General features: G+C 62.9%; 2 protein-coding genes across 6 annotated transcripts; one reads left to right on the top strand and one right to left on the bottom strand.

Annotated features, from left to right (window-relative positions):
* Positions 1 to 1,141: 1,141 nt before the first annotated feature.
* SPTBN4 (spectrin beta, non-erythrocytic 4) lies at positions 1,142 to 16,939 on the bottom strand. Of its 5 annotated transcripts, XR_012832790.1 has the most exons (35): positions 16,635 to 16,939; positions 16,391 to 16,542; positions 16,092 to 16,265; positions 15,913 to 16,004; positions 15,726 to 15,806; positions 15,520 to 15,635; positions 15,163 to 15,275; positions 14,759 to 14,946; positions 14,560 to 14,677; positions 14,310 to 14,468; positions 13,839 to 14,141; positions 13,598 to 13,748; positions 12,611 to 13,481; positions 12,386 to 12,523; positions 11,178 to 11,934; positions 10,852 to 11,054; positions 10,500 to 10,590; positions 9,726 to 9,872; positions 8,408 to 8,671; positions 7,529 to 7,753; positions 7,349 to 7,438; positions 6,982 to 7,260; positions 6,769 to 6,899; positions 6,464 to 6,668; positions 5,607 to 6,229; positions 4,813 to 4,951; positions 4,543 to 4,627; positions 4,206 to 4,402; positions 3,464 to 3,870; positions 3,303 to 3,372; positions 2,589 to 2,980; positions 1,898 to 2,071; positions 1,756 to 1,798; positions 1,203 to 1,646; positions 1,142 to 1,157 (listed from the first exon to the last, which is right to left on the bottom strand). XR_012832790.1 is itself a non-coding variant. In XM_075738576.1 (34 exons), the coding sequence occupies exons 1-34, from the start codon at positions 16,774 to 16,776 to the stop codon at positions 1,485 to 1,487; spliced, it is 7,482 nt and encodes a 2,493-aa protein (XP_075594691.1). In that variant the 5' UTR covers positions 16,777 to 16,939; the 3' UTR covers positions 1,192 to 1,484. The 5 variants fall into 5 exon arrangements, 4 of the variants coding, with proteins under 4 accessions (XP_075594691.1, XP_075594692.1, XP_075594693.1 ...); XM_075738576.1 differs by lacking the exon at positions 1,142 to 1,157 and having other exon boundaries at positions 1,192 to 1,646; XM_075738577.1 differs by lacking the exon at positions 1,142 to 1,157 and having other exon boundaries at positions 1,192 to 1,646; positions 2,589 to 2,875.
* Positions 16,940 to 18,811: 1,872 nt separating this feature from the next.
* Positions 18,812 to 22,044, top strand: BLVRB (biliverdin reductase B). The gene is made up of 5 exons (XM_075738597.1): positions 18,812 to 18,974; positions 20,378 to 20,539; positions 21,266 to 21,355; positions 21,435 to 21,566; positions 21,796 to 22,044. The coding sequence occupies exons 1-5, from the start codon at positions 18,893 to 18,895 to the stop codon at positions 21,957 to 21,959; spliced, it is 630 nt and encodes a 209-aa protein (XP_075594712.1). The 5' UTR covers positions 18,812 to 18,892; the 3' UTR covers positions 21,960 to 22,044.
* The last annotated feature ends 351 nt before the right edge of the window (positions 22,045 to 22,395 follow it).

Below are 22,395 nucleotides of genomic sequence, written 5' to 3'. Positions count from 1 at the left end.
TTTCTCATTGGTCGATCGGCGCCGACGGCCCGCCCTCCTCTCTTCGCTATTGGTCCATCCGAAGAAGCCCGCTAGGCTACGCCCTTCCAACCCGCGCCGTTGTTGGCTTCGCCTTGCCCGCGCCGAACCTGCAAGCCTATTGGCTGAGCGCGGTGGCAGTCAGGCAGAGAGGGTGGGCATTCCACTCCCGAGCCCGCCCTTTCTTAAAGGGTCAGCAGCATCATTTGGGGGAGACGGGGCGGGGGGGAACATGGAGCATATCGCCCCACCCCAGCACCATTAACCCCCCCAAACACCCCCTCCCAGGCGCTCAGGGACCCCCCCCCAGCCCCCCAATAGCCCTCCAATGACCCCCCCGGGGGTGTGCCCCCCCCCCAGCCCCACACACGTCACCGGGGGGGCGGTCCCCGAGTTCCTTCCTGCTCCTTTATTTTGGGGGTGCTGGGGGGGGGGGTGCAGCGGGGGGGGGGGGGTGTTTATTACATTTATACAGTCACAGCACGGCGCTCGAGCCCGGAGGGAGGCGGAGTGTCCCCAAGGTGGGGGGGGGGGGGGGGTCCCCAGGGTATGTGTGGGACAAGTGCTTGGGGTGGGGGTGTGTGTGTTAATTTTGGGGTTTCTTTTCCTGGCTTTTGTTAAAATCTTTACAAATACGTACTCTGCCTCCCCACCACCACCACCCGATGGGGGGGGCGGCATGGGGCTCTGTCACCTCCCACCAGTGTCGAATTTGGGGTACCCCAGGGTGATGGGGACCCCCCTCCGGATAATGGAGACCCCCCCAGGTGATGGGGTACCCAGGGTGATAGGGACCCCCCCGGGTGATAGGGACCCCCCCAGGATGATGGCGACCCCCCCAGGGTGATAGGGACCCCCCCCAGGTGATGGGGTACCCAGGGTGATAGGGAATCCCTCCCCCCCCGGGTGATAGGGACCCCCCCGGATGATGGGGAACCCCCCCCCAGCTCTATGGCTTGTGCATGGGAAAAGGGGGGGCCAAGGGAGGAGACCCCAGGGAGGAGAAATTTGGGGGGGGGCCCCAAGGTGGGGGGGGGGCCTGTCCCCTCCCACCCAGCAGCTGCCCCAGGCACCGACACACCCCCCCCCCCCCCAAATCCAGGATTGGGGGGGGCACCCTGGATTTGGGGGGGGACACCCTGGATTTGAGGGGGGGGTACCCAGGATTTTGGGGAGGGGAATACCCTGGATTTGGGGGGGTACCCAGGATTTGGAGGCACCTAGAATTTAGGGGGCACCCTGGATTTTTGGGGGGGCACCCCCTCCCCACACACAGTCCTCCCCCCCCCAACCCCTGTGTCACAAAGTGTGTGTGGGGGGTGCCCCAAAACACACACACACCCCCCTTCCATCTCCCCACCCTGGAGCTCCTCTGGGTGGGTCCACGGCCGAGCTGAGTCCCCACCTCGATGGGTGGGGGGGTGAGGGCAGGGGGGTCCCCTCAAAAAATGGGTGGTGTGGGGGTGTCACTTCCGTCTCCCCGAGGTGCTGGGGCGCCGGTCGCCCTCCCGCCGGGGGAGGCCCTCGTCGGTGGAGGAGGTGGTGAGAAGACCTTGGCTCCACCGGGCCACCTCGGCGTGCTCCTGGGCGCAGGTGGCCAGTGCCCTCAGCCACCCCCGCATGTCCTCCTGGGTGGGGGGGACACCCCAAAAACATCATCAGGTCCCCCAAAATCATCAAGGGCCCCCCCCAAACACCCATGTGTCTCCCCACCCCAAGCCTGTTAGACCCCCTTACCTCATCCTTGGCTTGCAGGAGGAACTCGCTCCCGTCGCTGGTCCTACAAGAGAAGGACCTACTCAGTGCGCCCACCCACCCACCCACCCAACACCAAGAATTTGGGGGGCACCACCCCCCCACAAGGAGCACCCCAATGTACTTGAGCTTGAAGACGTTCTTCTTCTTCTTGTAGTCGCTGGCCACCTCGCTGGTGGAGTGGTGGAGGTTGAGGAGGGGTTCACCACCGTGGGTGCTGCCCGACGCTTGTCCCTTGGCGTCCTTGTAGAAGCCCAGGTCACCCTTGCTCAGGACGCAGTAGAGGTTCACCCAGGATCTGGTCAAGAGAGGGACACACGCAGGAGGGTGGTGGCACCCATGGGTGACCCAACACTGCTGGTGGCTTTGTGTTGACCATCCAAGCCCTAGTGAACCCTCTCCATTGATGGACCTCCAGGCTTTGGTGAACCTTCACCATTGATGAACCTCCAAATCTTGGGGAACCCTCTCCATTGATGGACACCCCAAACCCTGGTGCATGACATCCATTGATTGACCCTCCAAATCATGGTGAACCCTTGCCATGATGGATCCCCACAACCTGGTGCACTCTTTGCCCTGATAGACCCCCCCCAAATCCTGATGCATGATGTCCATTGACTGACCCTGGTGTACCCTCTCCCTTGATGGACCTCCAAGCCCTGGTGAACCCCCTCCCTTGATGCACCTTCTCCATTAATGGACCTACAAACCTTGGTGCACCCTCTCCATCGATGAACCCCCCCCAATCCCTGGTGCACCCCCCTTTCCATGCAGACACCGCCCCCCCGCCCCCTCCATTGTCCCCCACCGACCTGTTGGACGCCTTCTTGTTGGGTCCATCAAGCTCGTGCTTGCGGAAGAGGAAGCCCTCATGCTGCACCGTGTGGGTGGGGGGTGGCGGTGGTGGGGGGGCGCTGCCCTGCGCTGGGGCTGACCGCGACCTCCGCGTCTCCCCCGGGCCTTGGGAGGGGTCTTTGGGTCGCGGACGTCGGCGAGGTTTGGGACGGTCACGGGCACGGGGACGGTCGGGTCGCGGCATCCTCTCCGGTAGCCCCTCCGGGCCAGTGGGCAGGCGGGCGGGGGACTCCCGCTCCCGGGGCTGGGCAGGGGGGTGATGGACATCGGGATGTGGGTCCTGGCAGCCCCCCGAGGTGGGGAAGCCGAGGGGACATTGAGGGGACACCAAGGAGATGTCAAGGGAGTGCTGAGGGGACACGGAGGGACACCAATGTCATGCCAGGGGGATGCCGAGGGGACACTGGGGGGACATGAAGGAGATGACAAGGGGACACCAAGGAGAAGCCAAGGGGACACCAGAGGAACACCAAGGGGACACCAAGGGGATACCAAGGAGATGCCAAGGGGACACCATGGGGATGCTGACGGCAAACCAAGGACACACCAAGGGGACACCAATGTCATGCCAACTGGATGCTGAGGAGATACCAAGGTGATGTGAAGGAGAAGCCAAGGGGACACCATGGGGACACTGAGGGGCCACTGAGGGGCCACCAAGGGGAACTCACTGAAGCCGGCAAGGGGCCACCCGCCTCCTTCTCCTGCAGCTGCTCCACGATGTCGGCCAACGTGGCTTTGCTGTTGGTGGAGATTTGGGAGGGGGGGGACACACGTCACAGAGGTCCCAGCCACCCGACGGTGAAACCGGCATCACCGTCCCCACGCTCACCCGCCACCCTTGCCATCGTGCCGCGGCAGCTCCGGCTCGCTGGATTCCTGCCGCTCCAACCGGCGCTCTCGCCGTTCCCGGCGCCGTTCCAGCAGCCCTGTCCTGCCCTCCCCGGGCTCTTCGGTTTTGGGGGGCACCGGGGTCTCACCGGCGGCAGCGGGAGGGGGGGGTTCCCCCCCGGGAACCCCATCTCCTGGAGGTCCCTGGACGCGGTCAAGCTTGGGCTGCAGGCGCTCGGGACGGAGCTCGTGGCGGACGTAGGCGACACGGGGCTCCAGCCGACGGCTTTCGGGGCGCTCGGACCCAGCCGGAGATGGCGTTGACCCCCCCGGGGGTTCCCCCAAAAATTTGCGGCTGAGGAGCGGCGTCGGCGGCTGCTTGTTCTGCTCCGCTTTCAGCTTCTCGATCTGTGGGGATGGGATAGGGAGGATGAGGAAGGGGATGGGGACAGGGATGGAGGTGAAGATGGGGATGGGATGGGATGGAGATGGAGATGATAGAGATGGCATGGGGAAGATGAGGATGGGGACAGGGACAGAGATGGAGATGGGATGGGGAAGGGAGATGGGGATGGGATCAGATGGAGATGATGGAGATGTGGACAGGGATGGAGATGGGAATGCAATGGAGATGGTACAGGGATGGGGATGCTGAGCCAGCAGCTGCAGTGGCCCCAGGGCAGCAGGGGGGGACATGAACGGGCCGGGGGGTGACATCACTCCCCCCCGCAAGGAGCCCGTACCGTGGTGAGCCGTCTCAGGGAGCTGAACCTCTCCTCCCAAGCGGCGGCTGCCTTACGGAAAGCCTCGTGCCGCCGGATCAGCTGCTCCACCTCGTCCACACTGCTGCCCAGCTCCTGGCTCTTCAGGAGGGGCTCCTGTGCCGTCAGCCAAGCGTCGGCCACCACCGCTTCCTGGGCAAACTGGTGCACCTCCAGCACTGCCGGACAGACGGACGGGGAGGGGGCAGGATGGAAGGATGCGCTCGTGGAAGTACCCCCAGAGAGCATCCCATCCCCGTAACGGCGATGGATCTGACCCTCCCTCCCAAAATTACCCCCGTCCTCAGGTGAGACTCACTCTGCTGCAGCCATTCCCAGTGCTTGTCCCACTTCTCCATCATCTCCTTCTTCTTCGCAAGCAGCTTCTCCACATGGGCTTTGATCTGGCAAGGATGGAGGACATGGGTTGGGACCACCAAACAGTTGCAGCCCCCCCATCCCATCCCATCCCATCCCATCCCCATCCCCATCCCACGTCATCCTACCCCATCTCATCTCATCCCATCCCATTCCTATCCCATCCCCATCCCTTCTCCATCCCATCCCATCTCCAACACCCTCCTGGCACCTCATCGGCCGCCGGGCTCTTGCTGAGGATGAGGGTCTTGCCCAGCTCCAGGCAGGCGGCAATGCTCTTGCCGCGGGCTTCAATCTCGCTCTTGAGACCTTGGTGGTCGTTCATCAGCAGCTCCACTGAGGAGACGTCCCTACGAGTGGGGATCATGGCTGGGAGGGTGGGAGGAGATGGGGATGGTTCTTCCCACCCCGGGATGGGACAGGAGATGGGTTCTTGGCTTCATGGATGGGACAGAACATGAGTCCTCCAGATGGGAGAGGACTTCTTTGGCTTCATGGATGGGAGAGGACACGGGTCCTTGGGATGGGACAGGAGACGGGTCCTTGGCTTCACAAGTGGGACAGGACATGGGTCCTCCAGATGGGACAGGACTTCCTTGGTGCCACAACTGGGACAAAACACAGGTCCTCAGGATGGCACAAGACACGAGTTCTTGGCTCCGTGGATGGGACATAACATGGGTCCTCAGGATCAGAAAGGACATGGGACCTCCAGGTGGGACATGACACAGGTCTTGGTGCTATGGATAAGATGGGACACAGGTCCTCGGGATGGGACAGGACACAGGGCCTCCAGATGGAACTGGACACAATTCCTCGGCTTCATGGGTGGGAATGGGACATGGGTCCTTGGTATGGGATGAGACATGGGTCCTCCAGATGGGACAGGACTTCCTTGGTTTCATGGATGGGCCAGGACACGGGTTCTTGGCACCATGGATGGGCCAGGACACGGTTCTTGGGGCCAGCACAGGATGCAGGACATCATCCCACATCTCCCGCTACCTGGGTTTCTCTCCAGCGCCGATCTGGCAGAGGACACCATCCATCCAGGCAAGAAGGTCTCTCACAGTGCCGACGAAACGGATCTTATCAGCGACGCTGGCAACGTGGAGCCGGCACTCCTCGCAGGCCGCCAAGAGCTCCTTCCATGCCCGTAGCACCTCCTGCTCCCTTCCGGCGATGGCCTCGGCATTGTCCCCGGCATAGAGGGTCCTCAGCTGTGCCGCGCCCTCTTGTAGCTGCCGGACTTGGGTTACCAACACCTCCACGTCGTGCTCGAAGGCACCCAATGCCCGTTGCAAGGCGCCGGCCGACGTCCTGCCCTCACGGGCTGCCAGTTCAGGCAGGCGTTGCCTTTTCTCCTCGATTTGCCCCAAAACCTCTTTGCAATCATTGAAGAACTTGTGCAATTCATGGGAAGCTGCCAACATCTGTGCCCGGGTCTCCATCAGCTCCAGAAGATCTGCCCAAGCTTCGTTCACCCCATCCTTCCATTCAGCGATGGTGGCAGCGTCGGCGTGCCCGTAGTCGATCAGCTCATCTACCATTTGGTTGACAGCGGCGATCCGCTCCTGCCCAACACTGCCCGTCTCGCTGGCAAACTCCAGGAATTTCTCCTGGAGTAGCTGGGATGGGCAGGGATGGACAAGGGTGAGGGACGGGCAGTGCCATGTCGGCCACATTGGGCAGGAACAGTGCCCAGGACCCCTCGCATGAAGCAGGGACCACCACAAGACACCCCCCGGCATGGGGTAGGAACAACTGCAAGACTCCCGGGCACAGGATGGAGACAACTCCAGGACCTTCAGACCATGTACAATGACAAGACCCCTCCCTCCTTGGCGCATCCCCCAACTAACCGTGACGTGCTCGAAATCCTGTCCCAGCTCCGGTGAGCCAGCCACCACCTCCTTCTCAGCAATCCAGTGCTCCAGCTCGTCCACCTCGCGGTTGAGCTGGTAGAGCCAATATTGCTGCTCCAACTTGGCCTTGCGTTCCTCCACCAGGTCCTTCAGAGACACGTACAGCCGGTCAACCTGCGACTGCCGCCTGCTGACCTGTTCGCTGGGCAAGGGACACAGCGCCCGGTGAACGCCAAAGACCCCAAGGGTGGGTGGATGGGGGTTCGGGGGGAGTGGGTAGGTGATGGAGGGGTTGCACCCACCTTTGAGGATGGCCAAGCTCTAGAAGGGCACGGCATTGTCGGGAGAGTTGGGCGATGGTCTCCTCGTAGTTCTCCACCGTTTGCTCCGTCAGGAGGTGCTTCTTGAGGAGTTGTAGGGTGCTCTGCTCATCCTTGGTGGGGGGGGAATATTGGGGTGGTGAGATGCTGGGGGTTCCTTAACAGCTCTCCTGCCCCAAGCCACCCCATCAGCACCTTCCCTTTCTCCTCGCTCATCAACAGCAGCTCTTGCTCGCCCAGCCACGACTCCACCTCAGCCACATCGAAGTAGTATTGCTCCAGCTGGTAGGTGGCATCCAAGGTTTGCTGCCTGCGCTCTGCCTGCTCCTGCAGCTCCCCCCACATGGTCCCCAACCGCTCCAGAAGACGTCGGACCCCTTCAGCCTCGGGGCTCTTGATGGAGGCGACGGCTCCAGCACGTTCCAGCACCTCGTCCACACGAGGACGATGGACCTGGATCTCCCGGCGGAGGTTCTGGGGTGAAGAGGAGGTGGGTGTAGGGAAGAGGGGTGGTGGGGTCATCAGGATGTATCCCCCAACCCTTTGCTGCACCGGGGCTGACCTGGTTCTTCTTGATGAACTGCTGGACTGTCTGCAGGTTGGTGCCATGGTCCTTCAACGTGGCCAAGGGCAGCCGGTCCTGCACCCACAGCTGGGGGGGACGGTGGTGGGATGGACCTCAGCGTCATCCCTGTCCCCAAACTTGACCCACCCCATCCCAATTCCATCCCCATGTACTCACCACCTCGTCCTCCAGCTCGTGGCTGACCTGATGAACCTCCTTGGAAGCCAACAGGATTCTCCGACGTTCCTTGAGGGGCTCGATGAGACGGACGATGCGGGTCCCCACCGCGTTCTGCCGCTCCCCCACTGTCTGCCTGCCCGCTGCCTGCGCGGGCAGCGCCGCTGCCTGCACCTGCAGCTCACCCACCTCCTTGTACCACTCCTCCACCTGTGACTCCATCGTCTGCGGAGGGTGGGAGGGGGGAACCGGGGTGAGAGAGACACCCCCCTCACCGGGATCCCCGGCACCGGCCGGAGGGGGTAGCAGTGCTGTGCTGGCTGTGCCATGCCGGCAATGCCGGGGAATCTTGGCCGTGAGTCAGCACCAAGATGGGCTGGTGGTGCTGAGCCCCTGTCGCAACTGGGGCTGAGCACTGGTGTCTCCCCAACACTCAATGTCCCCCACCACCTGATGTCTCCCCAACACCTGGTGCACCCCCATAACCTGGTGTCCCCACAACACCCGGTGTCCCCACAAGACCTGGTGTTCCCAATATCCTGGTGCCCCCCAACACACGATGTCCTCCAATAACCTGGTGTCCCCACAACACCCAGTGTTCCCCAACACCTGGTGTCCTCCCATAACCTGGTGTCCCCCCAGCACTTGGTGTTCCCCATAGCCTGGTGTCCCCCCTACATCTGGTGTAGCCCCATAACCTAGTGTCCCCCAAAACCTGGTGTCCCCACAACACTCAATGTCCCCCCAAGACCTGGTATCCCCACAAGACCTGGTGCCCCCTAACACCTGATGCCCCCCAACACCTGATGTCCTCCAATAACCTCGTATCCCCCCAACACTTGGTGTCCACCCATAACCTTATGTCCCCTCCAAACCCACCTGCAACCTCTTGAGCTGCCTGCTGACACTGAGCAGGTCGGCTCCCGCCCCCACTGTCTCCAGTTGCTCCTCCAGCCGCCCCAACCGCGCCTCCATGTCGGCGTAGCTCCTTGCCAAGCGTTCGGCGGCGGCAGCTTCGGCCAACCGCCGGCTCCTGGCTTGGCTGGTGGTCTCCAACTCTACCCAACATTGCCGGAGCTCTTCCAGCTGACGCCGAACGGCGCCAGATAATTCGGGTTTGGCGAGGAGAAGTTCTTCACCTTCCTGGGGTGGAGGTGGGGAGGGTCAAGGGGAGTGTGTGTGTCAAGGGGGGGTCCCCCATCTTTGGGCATTGGTGGGGGTTTTTTGGGGGGGAAGATTGTTGGGGTTGTCCATCATGGAGAACCATCCGTGGGTCCCCATCATGGGGAGGGAGGGGGTACAGGGCTTGGGTGGCACAGGGGGGGCAGAAGAAAGGGGGTGCAGCTGGGGGGGATGTAGAGAAGGGGGTGTAGCAAAAGGGGGGTGCAGAAAGAAGGGGGTGCAGCGAAAAGGCAGGGTGCAAGGGGGGGTGCAGGGAAAGAGGGGTGTAGCAAAAGGGGGGGGGTGCAGAAAAAGGGGGGGGTGCAGCAGGGAAAGAGGGTGCAGAGAAGGGGGATCCAGAGAAGGGGGTATAGCTGGTGAGGGATGCGGTGGGGGGGTCCAGCGGGGGGAGTGCAGTTAAAGGAGGTGCAGCAAAAGGGAGGTGATGCAGGGAAAGGGTGGGGTGCAGAAAAAGGGGGTGCAGTAAAAGAGGGGCACAGCCAGGGATATGCAGCTGGGGGAGGGATGTAGTGAAGGGGGGGGGCACAGCAAAAAGGGGAGGTGCAGTGAAAGGGGGTTGCAGCTGGGGAGTGATGAAATGGGGCAGGATGCAGGGGGTGGAGGGGGAACGCAGTGGCGGGGGGGCACACAGCAAAAGTGAGGCACAGCGAAAGGGGGGTGCAGCCGGGGTGATGCAGCCGGGGGGGCGGGGGGGGGATGTGCAACGAAATGGGGGGGGGGGAGAAATGCAACCGGGCAAGGATGCAGCAAGGGGGGGGATGTGCAGCGAGCAGGGATGCAGCCAGAAAAGGATGCAGCACGGGGGGGGGGCTGCAGCAGCGGGGGGGGGGGGAGGCTGCAGCGGGGGGGGGGGGGGGGCCCTGCAACTACCACGTCACCCCCAAACCCCCCCCCCCGCAGCAAATGCCTCGCCCCTCAAGGCCCCCTTGCCCGGCGAGGAAGCAGTTAAGGCTCAGCCCCCTCCCCCGCGACCCCCCCCTTCCCCCCCCCCCCCCCATTTTTTTTTTCTCTCTACCTTCTCGATCTTCTCCAGCCACTCTTTATTCTGCGCCAGCTCGGCCATGAACGCCTGGTGCTTCAGCCATGGTTTGGGAGGGCGGGGGGGGGGGTCCCGGGAGGGGTCCCCCGCCATCAGCACCTTCTCCCGGATCCAGCCATCCAGCTACGGGGGGGGGAGATGATGCTGACGCTGTAAACCCCCTCCCCAGGGGATCCCCAAAACCCTTGGGAGGGTGAAGGGATCACGCTCGGGCCCGTGGCCCCTCTACAGCGATGATGACGGTGATGAGGAGGAGGAGGAGGATGATGGTGGCGGCATCGGCGCGATGCCGCAGAGCCTTGCAGCAGATGCCGGGCGGAGCGCGGAGGCCGGATCCGGCCTCCCGGTATCTGCGCCAGAAAGCCGGCGGGGTCTGGCCAACCTCCCGTGAGCCGTAACCGCACCGGCGACGGACCGCTGCGGCTCCTGCCCCAGCCATCAGCGAAGCCCCCTGAGATGTTGAGGAGCATCTAGGCTGGGGGGGGAGGGGGTGCAGGACCCCCTGGTCCAGCTTTTAGGGGGGGTGTGGGGACCCCCTTCCCCCACCCAAAAGCCACGGGTTATGTGATCCAGACCCCACCGAGGACGGTGACGCGGGTGTGGGGTGATACCAGCAGCGCCCACCCCAGGGGTCCGGCTCCCACCAAGCGCTCGTACCCATCCCAGCACCCAGACCTGGAGTAATCTGGAGGGGGGGGCAGGGATTCAGCGCGGGACGGATGTGGCAGGGGTGCGGGGCAGGGGTCCTACCTCGTGGCAGTTCTGGAGGAACCGCTGCAGCTCGAGGTGGTCTTGGAGCCGCCGCATCCACTCCTGCGCCAGCTGGTAGTTGTGGTGGCTTCTGCAGGTTGGGGGGGGGACCCAGCTCAGCACTGCCCATCCAGTGACCCCCCCACTGCAGAACCCTAATTAAGTACCTAATTAACCCACCCCCCCACCCCTGCAAAACAAATTAACCCAAGGGGGGAAACTGAGGCACAGGGTTGCGCATCCCCCATCAGCCATGGTGAGGAAGCACCAGTAGATCCAGCTCTGTCATCATCCCCGGGGGGTCCTGGGTGCCAGGGGGGGAGGGGAGGTGTCAAGGCATTGTGGCACCTACTTGGTGCGGAGACTCTCCATCGCCTCAGCCACGCGGTCGCTGTAGAGGTTTCCTTGACGTTGGAGGCTCTCGCCAGCTTGTAGGGCCAGTTGGATCTTCTGCAGGTTGAGGTCCATAGTGGTGGTGAAGTCCTTGTGCTTCTTGATGGCGTTGTTTACCTCTTCCACTGTGTTGGGGAGCTCAGCGTGGACCAAGGTGGACTCCTGAAGAAGGGATGGAAGAGATGCTGGTGTTGGGGTCTCCATCCATGGTCACCTCTTCTCCTTGCTCTGTCCTCTTCAACTCAACCACAAGGTCAACTGAGACCTTCTCCCACCCATCTCTACCTGGTTGTAGAGGCTGGTCTTGCATTGCTGGACATCCCGGAGGAAGAGATGAAAGACATGAGATTGCACCAGCACCTCTCGCCGTGTTTCCCAGCTCTGCAGCAGCTTGCCCCAACCCGCATCCAGCTTCTGCAACCACTGCTGCAATGAGAGGTAGGGGACCTCTGTCTCCTCCAAGGCCAACAGGTCGCTGGCCGCTTGGATCTTGGCGTAGTCCTCCTCGTAGCCATTGATCTCCTCCTTAAGGGCTGCATGTTGATTCAACAACCTCTCCGCTTCAGCCAAGCTATCCGGCACCTCCTCGGAGGCTACGGCCGCTTGCGTCTTCACCAACCAGCTGAGGAAGTTGTCCAAGTCTTGGATGAATTGTTGCAAGCGACCGGCAACAGTCAAGGAGTCCTCACAACCTTGCAGTGCCCGCTTTAGGGCTTCCCACTCCTCGCTGATCTGCTCAAAGGGCAGCAGGATCTCCAGGGCTCTTCCAGGGTGTGAGGCAGCCAAGGCTTCACCTTCCCGTTGAAGCTCCACCAACCGAGGTTCCAAGACCACCAGAGCAGCCTCCATGGTGGAGAGGCGGCGTTGCAAGGCCAACACGCCGCCCAGGTCACCGCCACCAGACTGCGTGGCTTCGATGGCTTTTCTCTTCTCCCGCACCTGTGCCTTCATCTCGCCACACTCCAGCAGGTAGTTCTGGATCTTCAGGACGGAGCCGAGTTGTTCCTTCTTGCGCTCCACCAGCTCCACCACCCGGTTCCACCTGGGGATGGAGATGGAGGTGGGACAAGACCAGGATGGAGCCCTGCACCGGCTCTGTCACAAGGGTGGGGTCCACCTTGGGCATTGCAAAACCTTGGGATGGGCTTGGGCCATTGCACTGGGGAGCTGGACCCCCATGGGGACGTCCCACCAGGCTGGGAACACCGCAGGGTTGGGGTCTGCAAGCAGCCCCACAGACCGTTTTCCTCAACAAAGAGCCCTCAAGCAGGATGAAGTCCGCCTTGGGAATCACCAACCCTTGGAATGGACTTGGCCCATTGCACTGGAGAGCTTGGCCCCATGGGGACATCCCACCAGGCTGGGAGAACCACAGGCTGGAGTCTACGAGCAGCCCCACAGATGGTTGCCCCCATCCAGGAACCCCCAAGCAGGATGGGGTCCAAGGTGGATGGGCTTGATCCCACAGCTCAGCCACCTCCCCACACCCATACCTGCTGTTGAGGTGGTCCTGGCAGGAGCGGACCTCCTCCGAGCTGGGGTGGCCCCCATCCACCAACTGCTGCACCACCTGGTTGACATCCAAGATGCGTCCCATGACGCTGTTCATCTCCTGGTCCAGGCTCTCAAACCTGGGGAGGAGATGTGAGCAGTGGGGTCCGTGATGGGGCAAGGGACCCAGGCGTCCAGCTTCTTTCCCAACCCCCACCTCCCCACACCTGTGCTGGACCACCTCGACCTCATCCAGCTCCTCCGGAACCTCCATCCTCTCCAACCACTGCTCCTTCTCGTCCACCCAGACTTCGCAGGCGTGCACCTCACTGAACATACGGTAGACGGCCAAGGCATCCTGCAACCACTGCTGCCGCAGTACGGCCACCTCGGCCACCTCCCCATAGAGCTGCTCCACCTCCACCACCCGGATCTGTACATCAACCCCTTGACGATGCTCGGGTGCCAGAACAGCCAACTGCTTCCGAAGGGCCAACACGGCGGCCCGGTGCTTCTCCACCTCTTCCACCACCGCCCGATGTTTCCGTAGAAGAGCTTGAGTGGAATAATCATCATGGCCAAAGTCATCACTGGAGACGATGCGGTAGGTGTCCTGCAACCAGGCCACCAGGTCATCCGTCTCGGCGCTGAACTGGAAGAAGTTGAGGGCCTCCTGCAACCGTTGTTGGTGCAACCCCGTCACCTCCTCCAGCTTCTTCCAGCGGAGGCGAACCTCCCGCATCTTCTCCTGGATCCCACCAGGGCTGAAGCGTTTCTTGGCCAGGATCTGCTCGCCCCTCTTCATGGTCTGGTGCAACAGCGCCCGTCGGCTGCCCAGTTCACCCAGCATGCTCTTGTGCTTGTTGGTCAACGTCAAGACGCTGCTCAGGTCCCGGCCGCATGTCTTGGCAGCCAGGATCTGCTCCTTCTCGCGGATCCACACCTCGGCCTCCTCCATCTCCTGGAAGAAGGCCCAAAGCTGGCGGGAGTCCTCCAGCTCCTTGCGTCTCTTGCCCGCCAGCTCCCCCAGCTCCTCCAGGCACGTCTGGACGTGGTTGACCCGGTTGCAGATGATCTGGGGGTCGCAGGGTTGGTAGCCTGGACCACGAGAACCAGATCTTAGTGGAGACAGTCTACAGCACCCTGAAGACCTTGGTTGACCCCTCCAAGCACCTCCTGGTCCTCGTGGTGACCATCTCAGTGCCCCATGTTACCTTCCAGCTCCGAGAACTTGAGCGCGGCAGTGTTGAGCGCCTGTACCCGCTCAGTCTGGGCAGAGATGTCGGCCTCCAGCAGCCCGTGCTTCTGAAGCAGGTCCTCAACCTCCAGAAGATGCTTCCCCAAATCCTTGGAGACCAGCAGCACCTGGGGAAGGGACACGAGGCCATGGGGTCTGGATCTTCCCACCACATCCTCCACGGGGATGCCCAGTACCCACCATATCCCTGGCTCTACCTGCATCTCCTCCATCCAATCAATCATGTAGACCATCTCCTGGAAGATCTTCTGCAGGGCCAGGTTCTGCTCGAGGCGGGCACGGCGGGCACGGACCAGCTCAGTCAACAGCCCCCATTGCCGAAGGATGTTGTCCTTCTGGGCACTGATGCGCTTGGTGTCGTAGTAGCCCTCGGATTCCATCTCCAGGGCCAGCTCCACCACCACCTGGATGCGCTCTTGGTAGGAGGAGATATCGGCCTCGATGGCCTCATGCTTCTTCATGGCGGCCTCCACTGCCGGCAGGTCGTAGCCAAAGTTGTCCTGGGATAGGGGGGAGATATGATGTCAGCTCGGGTGGACCCCTCCTCAGTCAATGAGGGAGCCCGGTGAGACAAGCCCACCGCACAAGCATCCATCCCAGCCAGGGAGCAGACCAAGGCGCTCTGCTCCAGGGTGGGGGTCCCCACCAAGCCCCCCACCCCATCTCACCTGCGAGACCAGGCGTTGGTTCTCATTCAGCCACGTCTCCCTCATGACGGCCTTGTGGTCAAAACGTTGGGCCAGAAGCTCCAGCTTCTCCTGACGGATCAGCTCGTTGCGCAGTGACACTTCCCGCTCATGCTCTGCCTTCTCCAGGCAGGTCCAAGCCTGAGGAGTGGGACACCGGGCTCACCAAGGGGGTCCCCAGCCCTTCTTTGGGTCCCCCAGGATGGATAGGTCACCCCTGTTCCACCAGCACCTTATTGATGTCGGAGATGCTCTTGCCATCGCTGGGAACATAGAGCTTGCGGTTGTTGGCCCGTAGCTTGCTCTGGATGGTGAAAAGCAGGACCTCCAGGTTCCCCTTCTCCTGGAACCTGCAGGATGGCAGCACCGGGTCAGGATACAGCCACGGTCCCCCCCCTGTGGTTGTCCCCCCAGCCCCAGGAGGTGCTCACTTGACGGGCTTCTCCAGGGTGCAGAAGGCAGTGAAGGCTTGCAGCTGCTGCTGCACCCCAGTCAAGGAGTTGGCGAACTTCTGGTTGCTGATGATGGTGATGGTGTGCTGGATCCAGGCCAGCAGCTCAGCTGCCAGTGCCTCATACCGCTCGATGATGGCCTCAATCTCCATGGCCTGATCCAGAACCTGGTGGGAGAGTGGTGGGTGGCCTGTATGGCCTAGGGCTGCGTCCCATGGAACCCCCTTGAGCGACCATGCATGACTTGAGGTGCAACCTTCTTGTCCCAGCTCCTCCAGGGACCAGCACGGCCCTGTCCTTGCTGGTACCCAGTGCGGTGAGGGATGGACCATCCCATGGACCAAAGGATGGGGCACCCTATGGAGCCACAGGCCAAAACCCACCTTCCCGATGCGCTTCCCCTCCACAGCCAGCGCCTTCATCTTGGAGAAGTAGTGGTAGAAGGACACCACGTAGGTGATGATGGACTTCTCATCAGGGTCCTCCATGTTGACGTCTGGCAGGCAGTGAAGTGTTGGTCCCCGAGCCCCCTCCACTCCCCAAAGTCCCCCCTGACCACAATCCCTGGTCCAGCAAGGCCCATCCCCAACCCCGGGCTGCTCCCCTCAACCTTGAGCCCCGAAAAAATCCTTTGAAGTGGCAAACAAAGCCAGGAGCAATTAGCCAGATGGGTGGAGGCACTCCACCTTGCATGGACGGAGGGACAGTCAGCCCCCCCCTCATCCCTGTCCCACCCCTACCCTCGGGGTCCAGCAGCTTGCTGAGCCCCAGCTGCTGCTCAGCCGTGTTGAAGGCTTGTTGAAGGTTGTAGGTCGCATTGGACTTCGTCAGCTTGTGGAAGTCGATGAGGTCTGGCCTGCAAGTGGGACACAGCTGCTTTGAGCCCCCCACCCCGCAGAGGGAACCCAGGTGTCCGGGTTGCCCCCACCTCTCCCCCACAGTGGACCTGTGCTTGTGGATGAGAGCGTTGAAGGCCAACCCATCCCTCCAACTGGTGGTGAAGTTCTGGATGTTCACCTCAGGGTAGCTGTGGAGAAAAGTTGGGGGGTCACACAGTGCTGGATCTGTCCCCCGTCCATGGCGGCGGTCCATCCCAGCACTGGGACAGCATGAACAGGAGGGTCACCACTCACCCCGCCGTCTTCATCTGGCACCAGAGCAGCAGAGCATCCTTGGCCGAGCGCGTCTCCCGGTTGTCTTCGGTCTTGATTTTGATCACCTGGATCTGGGGAAAGCCAAGGGGCACTGACGCATGGCAGGGTCCCAGGGTGAGGACACTGTCCCCAGGGGGGGGACAGCCCTGCCCCGCTACCTGGAAGCGGAGGATGATGGTCCAGATGAGGCCGAGGGTGAGGCGGTGGTTGCCATCCACAATGTCGTGGGAGCCCACGTTCTCCAGATGCACCCGTTGCTCCTTGAGGAACTGCAATGCCTTGTCCACGTTCTCCAAGGAGTGGATCCGCATCCGGCCACGCGTTGGTTTGGGCTGCCGAAGACACTGGAACTCATAACCCCCACCTTGGAGAAGGTCCTTCCACCTAGCTCCTCCCAGCTCAGTGGTAGATGGGACCTAGGTGGTGGTGGTGGCGATGGGGAGGTCCTGGCTCTCACCAGCTGCTCCCCAGAGAGCACCTCCAGCAGCCGGGTGAGGATGTAGCCATCACGGAGGTCGGCATAGAGGTCCCCGATGCGGCAGGAGACACGAGCAAGGTGGGAATTCACCCACTTGGTGAAGGTCTTCTTCTGCACCGCATCCCTCTCGTCTGCCCAGCGAAGGAACGAGCTCAGCCATGGTGCCAGGTTGAGGGGGGACCCAGATGTCCAAGCTTTGCCAGGGCAGTGAGGATGGACCTACCGGCCAAGGCTTTGATGCGGGAACACTCGAAGAGCTTGGCGGTGGCTGTGGTGTCATCCCAAACCCGCGGGTCAGGGCTCTCCCAGGAGCTGTTGTTGTTCTGCTGCTCCATGTTGTCCAGCTCGGCCGCCACGGCCGCCATCGGGCTGGGGAGGAGAAGGAAGAGGAGGAGGAGGAAGAGGAGGGACACACACGCACACACAGGGATGCGGACACGCGTGTGGGTGCATGCACATATGTGTGCGAGGTGGGACCTTCTCCTGGAGCATCCCTGGAAGTCTCCAGGGTGTTGTCTGCAGCCCAGGACAGCCCAGAACCCCCCCGGCGAGGCCCCCTGCAGCCCCCTCCATGAGCACCCCATGCTGCCCCCCCCAGAACACCCCCTGCACCCCCCAGCACCCCCTGCAGCACCCCTATAGCATCCCCAGCAGCACCCCTATAGCACCCCCTGCACCCCCCAGCACCCCCTGCAGCACCCCTATAGCATCCCCTGCAGGACCACACCAGCACCCCCTGCACGCCCCTAGCACCCCCTGCGACCTCCCCCAGCACCCCCTGCACCCTCCCAGCACCCCCCCAGCACCCCTCCTGCACCCCCCAGGCCTCCCCCAGCCCCTCCGGCGGGACCAGGATTGGGCCCCTCCCGGCGGTCACCTTGAAGGACCCCACCGGCCATCAGGGACTCGCACAGGGCCCCCCCCCCCGTACCTCCCCCGCCCCGTCCGGGGGGCTGTCCCGGCCTCAACCCTCCCCGGTACCGATGGAGAAGCCCCTCCCGCTCCCGGTGTACCGGGAACCGGCGGGCACGTCCGCACCAGAGTCATCGCCTCCCGGTGCACCGGGACCGGGGGTGGGATGCTCGGGGTGCGGGCGGGGGGGGGACACGACACACGACTCACCGGGTGGGGGGGTAGCCGGGGGCGGGCAGGGGACAGCCGGTGCTGCCGGAGCTGCCGGTACCGCCCGGGCCCGGCTCGCCCTGCGCACCGGGGCGCGCCGCCGCTCGTCCCCGCCGCCGCCCCGGCAGCCAATGGCGCGGCCGCGCCCCGGCCCCCCCCCCCCCCGCCGTGCACGACGTTGGGCTCGGCCCCGCCGCCGCACAGGGAACCAACCCCCCCGCCTTCCTCCCCTCCTCGCACCGGGAGAGCCGTGTCATCACCCACCCACCCCTCAAACCGGGGCTGGGGGGGGGGGCGCGCATCCCGGTACCGGGGGTGGGGGGGCACCATAGGGGACCGTATGAACCGGGGGTGCACGGACCGGGATGCGCGTATTGGTACCGTGTGGACCGGGACCGTATGGACCGGGGGGTGCACGGACCGGGACTGAACGCCCTGGGGTGCATGCACCGGAACGGTGCAAGCTGGGGGTGCATGCACCAGGACCGTGCAAACCGGGGGTGCATGCACGCACCGGGGTTGCACGGACCGGTACCGTAAACACCGGATGTGCACGAATCAGGACCGTGCGAAAGGAGGGGGGGTGTGCGCGGATCGGGACCACATAGACGGGGGGGTGCACTGGAGTGCATGCACCGGGGGTGCACGGATCGGTACCGTATGGACCGGGGGTGCACGGACCGGGATGCGCGTATTGGTACCGTAGGGACCGGGGGTGCACGGACCGGGGGTGCACGGATCGGTACCGTATGGACCGGGGGTGCACGGACCGGGATGCGCGTATTGGTACCGTAGGGACCGGGGGTGCACGGACCGGGGGTGCACGGATCGGTACCGTATGGACCGGGGGTGCACGGACCGGGATGCGCGTATTGGTACCGTAGGGACCGGGGGTGCACGGATCGGTACCGTAGGGACCGGGACTGTGCAGACTGGGGGTGCACGGACCGGGACTGAGCGCCCTGGGGTGCATGCACTGGGACCATGCAAACTGGGGGTGCATGCACCAGGACCGTACGGACCGGTACCGTACAGACCGGGGTGCACGGATCGCTACCATACACACCGGGGTGCGTGCACCGGCACCGTGCAAACCGTGTGTGTGTGTGTGCGTGTGTGCACGGCTCGGTACCGTGCAGCCCGGGGGTGCACGGACCGGTACCGTATATATTGGGGGTGCACGGATCCAGGTGGGTCCCCCCGCTCCCGGTACCGGTCAGTTTCGGTAGTTCCTCTTGCTGGCCCGGCCCCGTGAGGGGCGGGGGGCGTAACCGGGCCCGGGGGGCGGAGCCGAGCCCCGGTAGCGTGTGGTGACACCGAGCAGTTCCCGGTGTCCCCCCGCCGTGCTCCGCCACCGCCATGGCCACCGTCAAGAGCCTCGTCATCTTCGGTGGCACCGGCAGGACCGGGCTGACCACGCTGGCCCAGGCCCTGGAGGAGGGTAAGGGGGGGGGGGGGGGAAACATGGTGGGGACCTCCCCGCTGTCCCCCAAAACTCTGTGGTGGTGAAAGGACCCCCAGGTTGGGGGGATCCCTGGGGTTCTGCAGGGGGTCTTTGAGGTTCTGGGGAGGTCCTTGGGGTTCTAGGGGGGGTCCCCTGGGGATTGGGGGATCCCTGGGGTTATAGGGTGGTTTAGGGGGGTCCCTGGGGATTGGGGGGGTCCCTGGGGATTGGGGATTCTCCTGGGGATTTGAGGTTTCCCCTGGGCATTTGGGGGGGGGATGTCTCCTGGGTTTGAGGGGTCACTGAGGTTGTGGAGTGGGTTTGAGGGTTCCTTGGGGATTGAGGGTTCCTTGGGGATTGGGGGTTCCTCCGGGGTTTTAGGGGTTCCCTGGGGTTATGGGGGGTCCCTTGGGGTTGGGGAGTCCCTGGGGATTGGTTTTGGGGGATCCCTGGGGTTTAGGAGGGTCTCCTGAATTTTGTGAGTTCCCTTGGGGGCTGGATGGGGACCGGGGGCTTGGTGGCACCTGAGGGGGGGGGGGGAACGTGGGAACTGGGGGGGGTCCTGCGTGGGAGCTGGGTGGTGCAGAGGGCACAGCCGGGACATATAGAGCCTATAGAGGCAGAGAGAGCCCAGCTGGGGCATATAGAGGCATACGGACCTACAGGAGCACATAAAGCCTATTGTAGAGGGCAGAACCAGCCCATCAGGTCATATAGAGCCTACACGGGGCAGACGCAGCCTGTCCGAGTTATACAGAGGCTATAAGCGGGGCAGAACCAGCCCGTTGGGACCATATAGAGCCTACATGGGGCCGACCCAGCCTGCTCGGGGTAGATAGAGCTTATCTGGGGCAGATGCAGTCTGTTCAGGGCTGATAGAGTCCATATGGGGCTGATAGAGCCTGTATGGGGCTGATAGAGCCTGTACGGGCCATATAGATCCTATACGGGGCAGGCAGACACCTTATGGGGCAGGCAGAGCCCATGTGGGCTATATAGAGCCTATGTGGGGCAGATGTGGGGTCAGGCAGAGCCCGTATGAGCCGTATAGAGCCTATATGGTGCAGGCAGAGCCCGTGTGGGCTATATAGAGCCTGTATGGGGCAGGCAGAGCTTCTTATGGGCCATATAGAGCCTATATGGGGCAGATAGAGCCCCTACGGTGCAGGCAGAGCCCCTATGGGCCATATAGAGCCTGTATGGGCCATATAGAGCCTGTATGGGGCAGGCAGGGGGATGCTGAGTCACCCCTTGCCCAAATTGCTGACTCATCACCACGGGACCGGATCCATGTCCGCTGCCCCCCCCAAGGTGCTCCCCACCCAAAGGTTTGGGGGACACCCCCCCCACCCCCCACCCGCTGGAGGGGACCCAGGCATCCAGGCACTGTCACCCCGCAGGGTATGCAGTGACAGTGCTGGTGCGGGATCGGGCCCGTCTGCCGGCGCAGCATCAGCCGGCTCGCGTGGTACTGGGGGACGTGCGGGACCCCGCGGCTGTGGACGAGGCCGTCAAGGGACAGGACGCCGTCATCATCCTCCTGGGGACAAGGGACGACCTGGGTACGGTGCCACCGGGGGACCCCAACCCCCTGTTACCCAAGGGATCTGCACTCCAACACCCCATTGCACCCCATGACCCCTTTGGCCTGGGGACCTGCACCCTAGCACCCCGTATATTTGGGGGACCCCATTGCCCCAGGGGACCCTGCAGCCTGTCACACCATAATTTTGGGGGGACGCCATTGCCCTTGTGACCCCATCACCCAGAGGACCTGCACCCCGACACCCCATCACCCAGGGGACCCTGCACCCTGTGACATCCTAGTTTTGGGTGAACCCCATTGCCCTGGCACCCCTTTGTCCCAAGGGACCCTGCACCCTGTCACCTAATCATTTTGGGGGGACCCCATTGTCGGGGGACCCCATTGTCCTGTGACCCCACAGATTTGGGAGGAGACCCCATTGTCCTGTGATCCCAGTGGCCCCATTGTCCCAGGGGACCCTGCACCCTGTGACCCCTGTAATTTTAGGGAGACCCCCATTACACCCCCTGACCTCATCATCCTGGGGGACCCCACTGCCCTCTGACCCCATAGTTTTGGGGTCACCCCATTTCCCTGTGACCCCATTCGTTTGCAGTCAGGTACCTGACCCTCCCTATCACCCCCAAAACTTGGGGGGGGGCTGCACCATATCCTCCAAAAACATGGAGAGCTGCCCCATACCCTCCCCATCACCCCTAAAACTTGGGGGGTTGCTCCCTAACTCCCCTCTTCCCCCCCCCAGGCCCCACCACGGTGATGTCTGAGGGTACCAAGAACATCGTGACGGCCATGAAAGCCCATGGCGTCCGTAAGGTGGTCGCCTGCCTCTCAGGTGGGTGTCCCCAACCTTCCCCCCCCAAAAAAAAGGGGGTCCCCTACTCTGACCCCCCCTTTCCCCCCTCCCCTTCCAGCTTTCCTGCTGTGGGACCTGCAGAAGGTGCCCCCTCGGCTGGTGCCGGTGACAGAGGACCACATCCGCATGCACCGTATCCTGCAGGATTCGGGGCTCGACTGTGTCTACGTCATGCCCCCCCACATCGCCGGTACGTGTGTGTAGGAACACCCTAAAAATGGGGGGGGGGGGAATTTTATCCCATTTGAACCCCCTATCCCATTTTATCCTCCATCCCATCCATCAACCACCCCGCTTTACCCCCGTATCCCATCTTATCCCTATATCCCATTTTACCCCGTATCCCACTTCATCCTGGTCTCCCCTGTTACCCCACTATCCCAGTCTCCCCATTATCCCATTATCCCGCTCTCTGGCAGATGACAAGCCGCTGACCGGAGACTACATGGTGACGGTGGGTGCGTCCGGTGGTTCCCGGGTCATCTCCAAGCATGACCTCGGCCATTTCCTTCTCCGCTGCCTCCGCACCTCCTGCTACGATGGGAAAAGCGTCTACGTTTCCCGGGATTATTCCAAGGATTAGGGGGATCCCTCGGGATTGGGGTGTCCCCCCCAAACCCCTGCCTCCCCATCCCCAAGGAGATTAAAAGCTACCTTTTTCCCAGCCTTGATCTGGCCTTTTTCCTTAGCTGAGCTTCATTTAATTAAGGTGCTCCCCTAATTAAACACACCCCAGCATCGCTAGGCTTAATTGGGGGGGGGGTCGAGCTCATTCTGCTCTGGCTGTCTTGGGACGATGCTCAGGGGGGATGCTGGGATCCTGGTTAATGTGGGTGGGACATGTCTGGGGAACATGTCTGGGGGGGTCCCTATGAGTCTGGGGGGGCTTCCTATGGGGCTGGGGGGGTCCAGGAGCGGGACATGCTGCCGGCTGAGCCCCCGCACACTCATCGCAGTCGTCGCACCCACCGCCCGCCCCTTTCCCGCGGGAACCGCTCCCGTCCGCGCCCTGTATGCAA

Source organism: Balearica regulorum, chromosome 34 (assembly GCF_011004875.1).
Source record: "Balearica regulorum gibbericeps isolate bBalReg1 chromosome 34, bBalReg1.pri, whole genome shotgun sequence".
Taxonomy (NCBI): domain Eukaryota; kingdom Metazoa; phylum Chordata; class Aves; order Gruiformes; family Gruidae; genus Balearica; species Balearica regulorum.
This window is presented reverse-complemented; position numbering and strand designations above follow the sequence as displayed.

Bases quoted from the DNA above. Each gene is read 5' to 3' on its own strand.
- BLVRB (XM_075738597.1), top strand. From the start codon at position 18,893: ATGGCCACCGTCAAGAGCCTCGTCATCTTCGGTGGCACCGGCAGGACC. The intron at 18,975-20,377 runs GTAAGGGGGGGG...GTCACCCCGCAG, and splicing joins GGCCCAGGCCCTGGAGGAGG to GGTATGCAGTGACAGTGCTG. The intron at 20,540-21,265 runs GTACGGTGCCAC...TCCCCCCCCCAG, and splicing joins GGGGACAAGGGACGACCTGG to GCCCCACCACGGTGATGTCT.
- SPTBN4 (XM_075738576.1), bottom strand. From the start codon at position 16,776: ATGGCGGCCGTGGCGGCCGAGCTGGACAACATGGAGCAGCAGAACAAC. The intron at 11,055-11,177 runs GTAGAGATGGGT...TCCCTTCTTCAG, and splicing joins AGACCAGCCTCTACAACCAG to GAGTCCACCTTGGTCCACGC. The intron at 2,072-2,588 runs GTCGGTGGGGGA...TCTCTTGACCAG, and splicing joins AACAAGAAGGCGTCCAACAG to ATCCTGGGTGAACCTCTACT.